At 38.2% G+C, this 13306-nt stretch overlaps 1 protein-coding gene across 3 annotated transcripts in view; it reads right to left on the reverse strand.

The window, feature by feature from the left end:
- DIAPH3 (diaphanous related formin 3) overlaps nt 1-13306 on the reverse strand; it is a 506099-nt gene that overhangs the window by 468719 nt on the left and 24074 nt on the right. For 2 of the 3 annotated variants that reach the window (XM_006927330.5, XM_045053868.1), the window contains exon 2: nt 10755-10787. The exons of the other annotated variant lie outside the window; for it this stretch is intronic. In XM_006927330.5, coding sequence (XP_006927392.4) covers nt 10755-10787 — 33 coding nt within the window. The remainder of the gene's footprint in view (nt 1-10754; nt 10788-13306) is intronic. 3 annotated transcript variants of the gene reach the window in all.

The following is a 13306-nucleotide window of genomic DNA, read 5'->3' on the forward strand; positions in this document are numbered from 1 at the left end:
CTTTCAAAGAATATCTAGGTTTCAATTAGAACAAGAAGGAAAACAAACATTCAAAAACAGGCTTTGACTTCCAAAGGGCAAAGTAGGAGGGCTTGAGAAGCCTGGAGGATGTGAGATAGGATGCCTGAGAAAAAGAATAAATGGTCCTAGAGAGGGAGAGAAGCATCTAGGTGCTGATAGGGATTGATTATGACTTCTGATGTTGACTTAGATCAACAGAAAAGTGATGTGAACTGTAGTAACTAATGAAAACTAATAAGGAAACAAATCATGAAATCATGTAGACTGTCTCTTCTTAAATCATCTTCTCTCTGTCCCTACTGCCACTGTCCTAGTTCAGGACACTTGGACAACAGCTGTATACAGCCTCCTAGCTTGCCTCTAGGTCTTCTCTGTCCCTCTACCCCTAACCACTTGCAGCCATTATCAACACTGACATCTTTTTGATCTTACTGAAATGTAAATCCAATCCTGTCCCTCACTCCTGTACTTAAAACCTTTCAACCTTTGCATCCCCATTACTCAAAGGAGGACATTCCAGTCTTGTCATGGCTCAAAAGGTCCAGCTTGATCTGAACCCTACTTTCTGTCCAGGCAATCTCTTCACTACTCTACCCGCCATTACACTGTAGGAACCAGATGTAATGAACAACTCAGAGTCTCTTAAATGTGCAAACTGTTTTTTGTGCCTAAAAACCTACCACAACCACAACTCCTATCCCATCTCCATAATCGGGATCATTTCACCTCAGTCTTTGGCTTTCAGTTTGAGCTACATCTATCTTAGGTAGGAGCCTTCCGGACTCCTCAAAACTAGGCTGGATGCCCACAAGTCTGGTGCTTGCCATTACATAGCACAAGTACTATTCTAAAGTTACTCCATCATAGGTTTATTCATTATTTTATTCACCACTGGACCTACTCCTGGAACTTAGCATAGTTCATACAATTGGTGCTCTATTAGTCTTTGTTAAGTAAATAATAAATAGCTTTCTGTCCTCCATGTCTGGGATACAACCCATTACTTCTTCCTTTGCTAATTCCTTCCCAGCAATATCAGGATGAACTCCAAGTGTTATGTCTTTTATATATTCATTAACAATCTGGACTCTTCCTAACACTGACCCTTCAAAGATTGGTCCCCTAGATTAAAAACAACCTTGAGTTCTATAATATAACACCAGGTGACAAGAAAAATATCCAAAGAAAAAGATAATCCCTTAAAAATAATATTCAAACCCCAAAGTTTTACCTACTCATATTGTTAAGCACAATTCTAATTTCTTATATACAGATATTAATACTATACACATAAAGGAAATATAAGTTAGCTCTGTAGATAAATAGCACACTTTTTACAAGACATAGACCTGTACTACCCATAAAACAAAAGTTTCCTGAGAACACCAACAATTGTTTTCTACTTGCCTACCTGGCACTTCCATCTGGGATCCATTCAGTTGGTATCCAGGGAGTAAAATTATCAGAGTAAAAAATTACTACAACTCAGGGCACCTGGGTGGCTCAGTCAGTTAAGCGTCCGATTTTGACTCAGGCCATGATCTCATGGTTCGTGAGTTCAAGCCCCACATCAGGCTCTGTGCTGACAGCTCAGAGCTTAGAGCCTGCTTCAGACTCTGTCTCCTTCTCTCTCTGCTCCTCTTCCTCTCATGCTCACTCGCTCTCTCTCTCAAAAATAAATAAATATATTTTTTTAAATTACTACAAATCCCTCCACTCCTGCCAGCCTATATTCCAACTTGTCCTTCAAAAGTAGCTGAAAAGTCCCCTTCTCTACCAAGTCTTCTCCCAACCTCAAAGATGACCTTACAACTCCACTGGACTTTATACACAGTGCAATGGGCCTAGAACAGTATTAGTATACCTATACAACTGTAAACTGTATACACATCTGTTTCTTCACTGTTCCCAACGGCAGAACAGTCATATTGATCTTTATATTCCTATAACAGTACTAACCACTCAAATGCTTAATGAATGAATGGATAAAAGGATGAATAAACAAGTCTGCACACCCCACTACATCTTAGTCTGTTCAACTCTGAGAGCTCTTGATCTAATTCCCAAGTTTCTACTGATTTGAGGAGGAGCTCTCTAAACTATGCCATAAATATTTAAAGATTCTAAGACAGTACTTAAGTGTTACTACTGAAAACCTAAGTACAGGAAGCTCTAATTAACTCATATTAATGGGCTCAGAAAGGCCCACCTGACTTAGTGAATAATTTAAGCTTAGAGAACTTGCTCTGATGTATTTTACCACATACATTCAATTGCCCCAGTCCATGCTGGTTTATCTACTTAACACAGAAGAGTTTATTTTGAATATATAGCTTCAAAGAAAAACTGGAAAATCTCACACTTGTTGTATTATCATTCATGGTTTTTAAACTTACCAAGGAAAACAGAAGTTCATAAAAGTGCAAAATGAACTTCAATCATAGTACAGAAAGTTTTATGTCTTATTAGACCAATAAGAAAAAAAATAATTGTTAAGCTCTTTTTTTAAAGTTGATGATGTATGTTCTATTGACTTTCAAGTCAGGAACATAAATAAAGTGATTCTTTTCTTTCCTAAGTACAATGTCTAATTTGGCACATATCCCACAAGGGATATCACATCTAGGTAGGTCCAGGAGTAGCCTGCAGGTAGACAAAACCTGGTTCCATCAAGTGTATCTATCTGGGGAACTCATCTTTGAGTGAACAGTCTCACAGATAACACCCAGGAATGTGCTAGAGTCAAATAGCCGCATTCACATCAAGCCAGGCACAAGGTCCACAGAGAACAATGAAAGTTTCTCATAGCACTCATCAGAACCCACACTCAGGCAGTATCTTGAATGGCTCTAAGACCTCATTCCTGGTGGCAAAATTTGAGGGGAACCAAGAAAGCCTATACTTACACCTGGGAGCAGATTGCAGTTGCCATATCTGTAAAGTGGTTTGCAACCAGAGTTTCTCCATGTCCTTTGTAATTAAAAAAAAAAAAAAAAAAGAAAAAAAAAAACCAGACTCCTATCCTTTACCTGTTGACATCTCTCAGTCACAAATGACTACTCCTTCAGCATAAATGTTTCTCAGTTTTGTTTATTGGAAATACTAAAACTACCTCATTTCTTACAGAAAACTTCTTAGAGATGTCTTTATAATTCTCAGGATTAAGGTAAGTGACTAGGATACAATTTTCCCTTGTCAATTTAATTTAGAGATCTCAGGCACCTGTGTGGCTCGGTTGGTTGATCACCCGACTCTTGACTCATGAGGTCATGACCTCATGGTTCCTGTGTTCAAGCCCTATGTGGGGCTCTGCGCTGGGAGTGCAGGGCCTGCTTGGGATTCTCTCTCTGTATCTCCCCCCCCCCCATCTCCAGTTAAGTCTCCCTCAAAATAAATAAACTGAAAAAAATAAAAAAGCTTTAAAAAAAAATTTTTTTTAAATAAAGGTCAGAGGTTTCATACAGATGCCTCCAGAGGAAAAGCAGGGAACAAGAAATATACTTTTAGATTTTATATTGGCACTCTCAGAGGAGAAAGGGATAGTACTTAAGTGGCAATGTAACTCTCTTGGTAAAGACCACATTCTCTGGAATCAGTCTGCCATAGTTTTTCTGGCTGCCTCATGACATTGAACAAGTTACATAATCTCTTTTGCCTTAGTTTTTCCATCTTTAAAAATGGGAATAAACTGGCACTTGGGTGGCTCAGTCAGTTAAATGTCCGACTTCAGCTCAGGTCTGATCTCCCAGTTCATGAGTTCGAGCCACGCGTTGGGCTCTGTGCTTACAGCTCAGAGCCTGGACCCTGCTTTGGATTCTGTGTCTCCCTCTCTCTCTGCCCCTCCCCTCCCTCACACTCTCTCTCTCCTTCAAAAATAAACAAACATTAAAAAAAAAATTAAAAAGAGGGGCGCCTGGGTGGCGCAGTCGGTTAAGCATCCGACTTCAGCCAGGTCACGATCTCGCGGTCTGTGAGTTCGAGCCCCGCGTCAGGCTCTGGGCGGATGGCTCAGAGCCTGGAGCCTGTTTCCGATTCTGTGTCTCCCTCTCTCTCTGCCCATCCCCCGTTCATACTCTGTCTCTCTCTGTCCCAAAAATAAATAAAGGTTGAAAAAAAAAATTAAAAAGAAAAAGAAAATGTAAGGTTTAATTTGGGGCATGAACAGTTTCAAGTACAGGTGAGACATCCATACAAAAGTATTCAGTAGGCCAATAGAGTAATAGATCTCAACTTAAAGAAAAGGTCATAGACAAAGACATGGACTAAGGTCATCACCCCAGTCCAGCACTATACACAGGAGAGCAGGGGCCTCAGTAAAGAAACCTGATAAATGACAATAGTTTAAGATAAGCAAAGGAAAACCACACAAAACAAAAAAGGAAAGGTCATGGAGATATGAAATCAATAAAGTTTGTGTCCCAGAGGCCAAGAAGTATTTGTTCAAAAAGGAAGGCAATAACTGTATCAAGTATAGCCAATCAATCTAGTCAATTTCCAAAGATTACAACTTAATATTACTGGGGATAGAAGTAGTTATTTCATAATGATGAAAGATTTACTACAATCCCAAATGTATATGCACTTAATTCCAGAGCTTTAAAATATATGGAGCAAAACTGATAGAACTGATCAGAGAAATAAAATATCCAGAATTATAGTTGGAGACTTCCACACTTCTCTCTCAATAATTGTTAGAACAAGCAGAAAAATCAAGAAAATAGGATATGAATAATACTGTCAGCCAATGTGACTTCTTTATAGATCAATCTAACACAAGCAAAATGCACATGTAACATTCACAAAGATAGACCACATTCTGGGACAGAAAGCAAGACTCAGCAAACTGAATTATGATTGAAGTCACACAAAGCATGATCCCTGGCCACAAGGAAATTAAGTTACAATTCAGTAATAAGAGAGTTCAGGAAAATCCCCAAATATTTAAAAGTTAAACATAGACCTAAATAACCAATGGGTTAAAGACGAAATCAACAGGAAAATCCCCAAATATTTACAAGTTAAACATAGACCTAAATAACCAATGGGTTAAAGAAGAAATCAACAGGAAAATTGGGAAATTTCTGAACATTCAGAAAATGACACAGCTAAAGTAGCACTCAGAGGAAAATTGATAGTGTAATTGTTTTTATATTAGAAAACAAAGGCATCAAATCAATTAGGTAAGTGTCCACTTACTTAAGAAACCATAAAAAGGTTAAGGCAAAAGATTAAAATATATATGTATCAAGAAGTTAATGAAACCAAAAGCTGGTTCTTTGAAAAGATCAATCAAATTGACAAACCTCTACCCAGACTAATCAGGGGGGAAAAAAACAGAAGTTGTTTATCAGGATTAGAAAGGGAAAAATCAATACAGATCCTATATCTAACAGGATAAGGAAATATCATAAATTCCTAATTCAAGAACATAGATATGAAAAAATTACTTGAAAGGCCAAGGCTCACTCAAGAGTAATTTGGCCCTGTATCTAGTAATAGACATTACAAGGAATGGCAAATAAGCATAATAAAAGACGCTTAACATCATTTGTCATTAGTGGAAACAATCTGTCAGTTTCTCATAAAGTTAATCATAGTTACCACATAATTCCCCTTCCAAAATGAAACCATACCCCCAAAAACTGTACTCAAAGGTTCACAGCTTTATTCAATCACCAAAAACTGGAAACCCAAACTGTTGAATATATAAACTAGAAGTATTCCCAAACAACGGCATACTATTCAGTAATAAAAACAACGAAATCTGATACACTAGAGGGGGTCTCAAAAGCACAATGCTAAGAAGCCAGACACAAAGGCACTATACTAAGTGATTCCACTTATATGAAATCCTAGAAACGGAGTTATATGGTACAAAAAGCTGACTCATGTCTCCCAAGAGCCAGGATAGGCGGAAGAAATTGACTACAAACGGCACAAAATCTTTTGGGGTGATGGAAAGCTTTTATATCATGATCATAGTGTATACATGATTGTATACGTTTGTCAAAATTCATCAAATTGCATCCATAAAATTGGTATATTATGTTAAATGTAAATCTTTCCTCAAAAAAAAAAAAAAAAATCTTGTTACTAACTATACCACTAATGCTGTGAATGCATAGTTCACCAAGCATTTTGGCATTATTTTTCCCTTGTAAAGCTCTATAACCAGGGACACCAAGGCCCAACAGTTAAATAAGCAAAGTCACACTGCTAGCAAGTGGCAGCAACTAGAAAGAGTCCTCAGATCTCTCTGTGAGTGTCTGCTCTTCATTTTATGATCTGAGGACTCTTTCTAGTTGCTGTACAGGCCAAGGTCTCTTTTTAAGCTACAGTCATGAACCACATGTGGGACAAGGAACCAATGTAGTGGACTGGATCCGCCCCCCTTCCCACCCTCTTTTTTTTGTTGTTGTTTTGTTTTGGTGATTTTTGTTTGTTTGGGGAGTTTTTTGGGGTTTGTTTGTTTTTTTGTTTTGTTTTTTTTTTTAATGAAAAGAGAGGAGTAAAAAGCAATAGAAAGGAGTGGAAAGGAAAAGATCAGAGTTTGTTGAGCTTAGAAACATTAAATATTAGTTCATAAAACGGTTTCAGTGGAGAGAGAATTTGTATGTGAACTGGGCTACAAAATGAAACATACTTCTTAGTATATATGCTGGGTCCTATAGTCAAGAAAGTCTGAAAATCCTTGCTGTAGGCTAAACCAGAGATTACAACAGTAATACTGGCTACCAGGGGGAGAAAAGAGTAGACAGAGAGGATCAGTAGGAGCATCGCACTTGAGACAAAAGGTTCTGAGGGACAAGGGAGACAATAACCAAGTCAAAAACAACTTCTAAACCACAAAAACACTCCGTGGACACGGTCATGGAGAATTCAGTATTGTGTCAACCATATTCAATTTCTTCCAGTTGACCTATTCCAACCGGCCTCCCTTCGCTGCTTTTGTCTCAACCTTTTTGCCTCTACAAAAAAAAGCGTTCTTTTCAACCCAGGTACAGACAAAGGATGGTTGTAAACTAAGTGACTTTTTCACCTTGGACCGCACTTTACATGGCATGAATGCTCAGGTATTTGTAGAATGAACACTGTTTAAAGTATATGAACTCTGTCTCAACACTAGAGCAATACTTCCTTCAACCAGACAGCGTCCTATGAAATTCTGATTGTAACTCAGAAAATAACCTTGAAACGTGAAGTACTTCCGTAGGCCTTTAACAAGCAATTTAAAGGGATGGGTGTTTAACACTAATGCTTCCCAGAATGTTGCAACTTCATGTTTCTAAACTACTGTTATTCAGATCTGTGACTGCAGCAGACGCCATTGTTATGGCGCCTTCTCTCAAGTTTTACCACAAAAAAAAAAAAAAAAAAAAAAAAAGCTATTCTCACATTAAGAAGCTCTGAACTGAAAACACACATACCATACACATTGTTGTCGGGGTAGCAACCTTTAATTAGAAAACATACTGCTAACACACATCAAATCATCAGTGGCCAATGCTTCTCTGAGCTCTAACTCACCAAAAATCATTTATAGAGCCCCTGAAATATACAGCTATGCTTTCCTCCCTCAAAGATCTGCATCAATCTGTGACATGGCCTGTAAGGCTCAACTGCAAACCTGTCACTTCACCCCCGCTGTCTGTGCACTGGGACATATTTTTAAGAGGGGTTAACAAGGAACAGAAATGAATGCAGCAGTTCAACACACTTCAGTGAAACTCACCAAAACTCTATGAGGAAAGTAGAAAAGGTATAATTAGTCCTGCTTTACAAGTAAGTGAACAATCAGATAATTGATTTGCCAAGGTCAAAGAGCTAAGAAGAGGTGAGGTTCTGTCTTTCAACAAGAGTCTTCCGATTCCTAATCCAATGCTCTTTCCATGGTGCGTCAATCAATGAGTTAGGTTTACTTTTCAGTGTGTCTTGTTCAAAATAGCCAGGCTTTTTCTCTAAGCTCCACAGCAATGGACCCAGCTGCCTGAACTAGATTGCCTGCTTGATCCCTCCCTGGTCTTAAGCCCTAGCCTACTCAAGAGCCAGGCGAAAGCACAAGATCAGAAGCGATCAGGGAGAGCTGGGGAGACTGTAGTTCAGTTAATCAAAAGGGAAAGGGTCAAGGAGGAATCTAGAACAAACAGTCATACATCCCTCTAAGGTAAAGGCAGAGGCAAGGCAATGGTCAGTGATCCAGGCAGGTGGTCACAAAGACTAACAGCAGGTCCTTGTCAAAGCCCCCCCCCCCTTTTTTTAATATAAAACTCTTTTACTCTGTGCAAAGGCAAGGGTCCATCTCTGGGAAGCCTGACCAGGACCAAGCCATCCCCAGATCCAAAGGCAAGTAATCAAAAGTGATGATTCACTCTTTTCATTCCTTCAACAAAAAATTTATAAAAATGCTTAACATAATACCAGACAACATACCAACATGCTGTCTCTTCCTTGAAGATGTTTAAACTGGTGAGAAAGTCCTACAATGATATACTGCTTTGATAAAAATACCACACAAGGCAGTATGGTAACTCCCAAAAAGTTCTGACCTTACCCCACCCAATTACAAGGAATAGGGGAGAGGAGGAATGGAGGCAGGATGGAGAGAGAAGACTGAAGTCTTCACTGGAAGGAATCCTTTTGTTAATGTAAGATCAGAGCAAGATAGCTTCTAGAATGACTTGGTGAAGCCAATCTGTAGCAGGACTCTGTTTCTAGAACTTAGGGTAGAGACTGTGGGTGACAATGTACAACGTCAATCATAACGAAGCAAAGATCAGTAGCTCAATGAAGAGGAAGAGGGGTGCCTGGGTGGCTCAGTTGGTTGAGCTACCAACTTTGGCTCAGCTCCTGATCTCAGTTTGTGAGTTCGAGCCCCGTATCAGGCTCTGTGCTGACAGCTCAGAGCCTGGAGCCTGCTTCGGATTCTGTGTCTCCTCCCCTCTCTGCCCCTCCCCTGCTCATGCTCATGCTCTGTCTCTCTCTCTCTCTCTCAATAATAAATAAACATTAAAAAAAATTTTTTAAAGAAAAAAAGAAAAAAAAAAAGAAAGAAGGAAGAAAAAGATGTGTAGTGCCCACAAAATATGAACAAATCTCAAAGGTCCCAGAATAGCATTCAGCAATAGAAAGGAACCAAGTAGTGATACAGGCTACAACACAGACCTTGAAGCCATTATGCGAAATGAAAAAATTCAGTCACAAAAGACCATTTATCACAGGACTCCATTCATAGGAAATATCCAGAAGTGGACATCTATGGAGCAAGTAGACTAGCCATTCCCTAAGTCTGGTGGAGTTGGGGATAAATGGTGAGTGACTGCTTTTAAGTAGGAGGTTTCCCTTTCGGTGATGGAAATGTTCTAAAATTGATTGTGGCAATGGCTGTACAACTCTGAACATACTAAAAACCATTCAGTTGTACATTTTAGATGGGTAAATTGTATGCTATATGAACTATATTTTAATAAGGCTATTCTAAATCTACCATTGTATATTCTTATAGATGTTCAAAACATAAAAATTACAGATGGTTTTATTATCAGTCATAAGAAGGCATTTGAAGGCTGAGTTAGCATAGTACATGTTTGGGTTTGGAGCTTTGTGGAACAAGATTCAAGCCACAGACACCCAACTTTCCAGCTGTACATACTTGGGCAAACCATGTACTTAACGTAGTTGACCCTCAGTGCAACTGAGTGCTAAGAGGAAGTCAACTCTACCTTGCATGATAAGAAATAACATGTTCTCTGTGTAAGTGTTCCATATCACTACAATTTTCTAAATACCATTATCCGAAAAATCTTATCCAGGAAAGCTTACATGAACAACCCTTGTTTTAGATATTATCCACAGGAATAAAACAGAACATTCTAATTGAATTTTTCCATCCTGCATGTCACGATCTAGATCTCATTTCTCTTTGTCTGTCCACTTTACCCAAGTACCCAAGATGGTACGTTGGATAATGGGTGCGCTAGACATTTTTTAAGTGTTTACCATTTTCTACGCATTGTTTCATATTACATGTAAGGTGAATTTGAATTCAGAACCAGATCAATACAGCACTGTGCTTTGTCCTATCATGCTTACATATTTTTTTTTCACATTATTGTTTATTTCAGCCTTACTACTGTTGTTATTCCCTTACCATTAGCCAAGAGTTACATTCAAAAATCTATTTCTCAGAAATATGTACTTGAATATACAACAATCTGTAATGGTGCTATAAAGTGTTAATTTCTTATAAGCAAGCCTATTGTTTTCAACATGCAGAACAAATAGGAAAGCATGCCTGGTTCCCCCATTTTTGAGCATTTTTTTTAATACACGCATGACATTTTAGTCTGGTTTACTTTGTAGCAACTACATATTTCAGAAAAGCTGAATGTCTTTAGGTGTTTGTTTGGTTTTTTTTTTTTACCTCTTTTTTAAGTGTGCAATTCATCCCCAAAGAATGAGATGGATTTGAATGATTCAAAGTTGACTAACAATTTGTAATTAAACAATTTTTTTAAATTAGCCCATCAACAAGTTACTAGTTCCTTTTACTATTTAAGAGCAAAAACTGTCATGCATTTTACCAATTCTGCCTCTTATTTTAGCACTATAAAAAAACAGTTGGTTTCCAAAACATGCAGATTTTTAGCAGTTTCAAAGGTGTTAGCCCAGCACGCCATCAACATTGCATGGTTAGTTAAGATTCACAACAAAAGAAGTGTTGAGTATAACCTTACCATATCATCCGTCAGTGTCCTAATATTTAAATGCTGCAAATGAAAGAAACCAATCATATCAGTAATTTATAACAGCTTTTATTTTAGTTAATAGAATACGTTTAAAAATTCTACAATGCTAAGTTGAATGTAATTAAACTACTGACAGTCCAATAAAAATGAATTATACAGCGTTTTAATCACTTTCTCAAGAAGATGGACAAAAGGTACCCTGAATGTGGTAGTTTCAAACATTTCCTAAGATTTCTTAGACTTGCAGACCTCACAAAGTAGAAACTTAACTGTGGCACAATAAATCCATTTTCCTGAAAAACAGTATTAGTTACCATTAAGTATATGGACTTAGAACACAATGGATATGGAGACTTAAATGTGAAAAAAAAATCTGAATCATAAGACAGTGAAACTTTAAATGTACCATTAGCATGCAGCATAGTAGATAATGAAGTACTTTGCTGGCTTAATTAACTTAAACAATTCTAGTAACGAGGAGAGTACTAGGAATGACTATTTGCATCTCTAACATCAGTTTGATTTATCACCAGCGGTGACAGTAGACACTTTTCAATTTCATTGCTAGCTTCTTTGAGAACCCTTTTGCTGATTTCCCTGCTAGACAAACATAAGGCCACTTTAGAAAGTGAATAAATTAGTTTCTTACAAAGTGGTTCAAAAGAAAAAGCAGTTAGGTTGGGGGGAGGCGGGGGAAGACCAAAAATCTAACTTTTCTAAATTCCGGAGTCAGGCAAGATTTTGTATTCAAGTAGCTAGAATCCATTTTCAATTCTCCCTCATCTTATTCGGTAGCAGTGGACCTTTTAAAAGGGCAGAGAAAGGGTCAAGTGCATTCCTAAATAGATCAGATTTTGGAAGTATAGAAAAACACGTGTTAGCATTCATCATATAACAGCCTGAGTGGCACTAAATTCAACGTTGACACAATGAAATTTGTCATTCTGGAATGACAGAATGGAATTCCAGTTTGTATACTGGAATACACCTGTATGCTCATCAGTCTATCTCAGTGAGGATCCAGATTAAAAAGGGGTACAGAGAAAATCACTATCCCAGATTCTCTTCTCTTTGACTAAGACATTCCTTCCAAAGGCAGAGGATACACTAATGGGAGGGGCCCAAAATCAGCTTTGTGTATAACAAAGCTGAATAACTGACCATACTACTAGCCACACCACCAGGCTCTAGCCTAAATTCCTTGTTACACTGGGAAGAAGGAAGGGATGGGAATGAATTAATAGATTTAGTATTTAATTCTGGGTTAGAATTTGCCTTTAGTATTACCTTTGGTCCCTGAAAATAACAAGCAAGCACACAAGTCCTTAAGAGTGGGAGTAATCCTGGGCAGAACTATAAAATTTCTGAGGCACTGGGAGCCACAGTCTCATCCCAGAGACCATTACTAGAATTAAACTCCAGTCCACATGGCTCTCAAGTTAGCAAAAAAAGCAGCCGTGGAAAGGCTGGGTAGGATACTGTTCCCTCTAACTGCCTGCTACATGTGTGCTTTCCTGCCAATTTCCTGTCAACAGAGATTTCCCGCCCACTGAATGTGGTTAACCACATCTCTATTCTTCAGAGATACCACCCCAATCACAAGGCACATCTCACCTGAAAGGGGTCATTTTGAGTTCCTCTCACAAGACAAGAGGAATGCAGTCAACTACCAACACAATAGCATCCTGGGTAGCCTAACGCTTAAAAAATAAGGCCAAAGAGAAAGGTTCCAGCTGAAATCCTATTCAGAAAAGTACACCACAGTCAAGAGAAAACACCTTCCTACACCAATGAAATATTCCCAAATACCAGTTTGACTTGCCTGAGGAAAATGCTATAAAAGCCATGCCAAGAGAATGAAAATAGACAATTTTAAGAGAAATATGAGCAGATCCCATGTAAGATTCATGGTCTAAAGACTGCATAAAAGCTATAGAAAGTACAGCACCATACAGGAAAAGCAGAGGATGTAGGTTACAGGATGCAAAATACAGGAGATGAAAATAGCCAAAAACACTATTTTTTGCATAACATCAAAGGCCTAAAGCTGCACAGCCTTTTAGAGTTGAACTCATAATTTTCAGAATAGAACAGTCATCCTTGTGTAGGAACAAGACACATAAGATCCATTTTTTTTTTTTTTTTTTTTGTCTTAACTTTTTCATATCCTTGAACTCTCTCACCGAGGATCTAGTTTTTTGGTTTTTGGTTGGTTTTTCTTTTTTTTCTTTTTTTTTTTTTTTTTTTTTTTTTTTTTTTTTTGAGAGAGAGAGAAAGAGAGAGAAAGCAGGGTAGAGGGGCAGAGAACAAGAAAGGGAATCTTAAGTGAGCTCCTCCATCCTCAGCACGCAGCCCAACACAGGGCTCGATCCCACGATCCTGGGATCATGACCTGAGCCAAAATCAAGAGTTGGACACAATTGACTGAGCCACCCAGGCACGCCAGGATCTAGCTTCTAAAAGGACTCAGTCTGTGAAATTCTTTAAAAACTATGGAGGCACATATATAAGTTCAGTTACTATCTATATTATACATAACC

This window comes from Felis catus, chromosome A1 (genome assembly GCF_018350175.1).
Source record: "Felis catus isolate Fca126 chromosome A1, F.catus_Fca126_mat1.0, whole genome shotgun sequence".
Classification (NCBI taxonomy): domain Eukaryota; kingdom Metazoa; phylum Chordata; class Mammalia; order Carnivora; family Felidae; genus Felis; species Felis catus.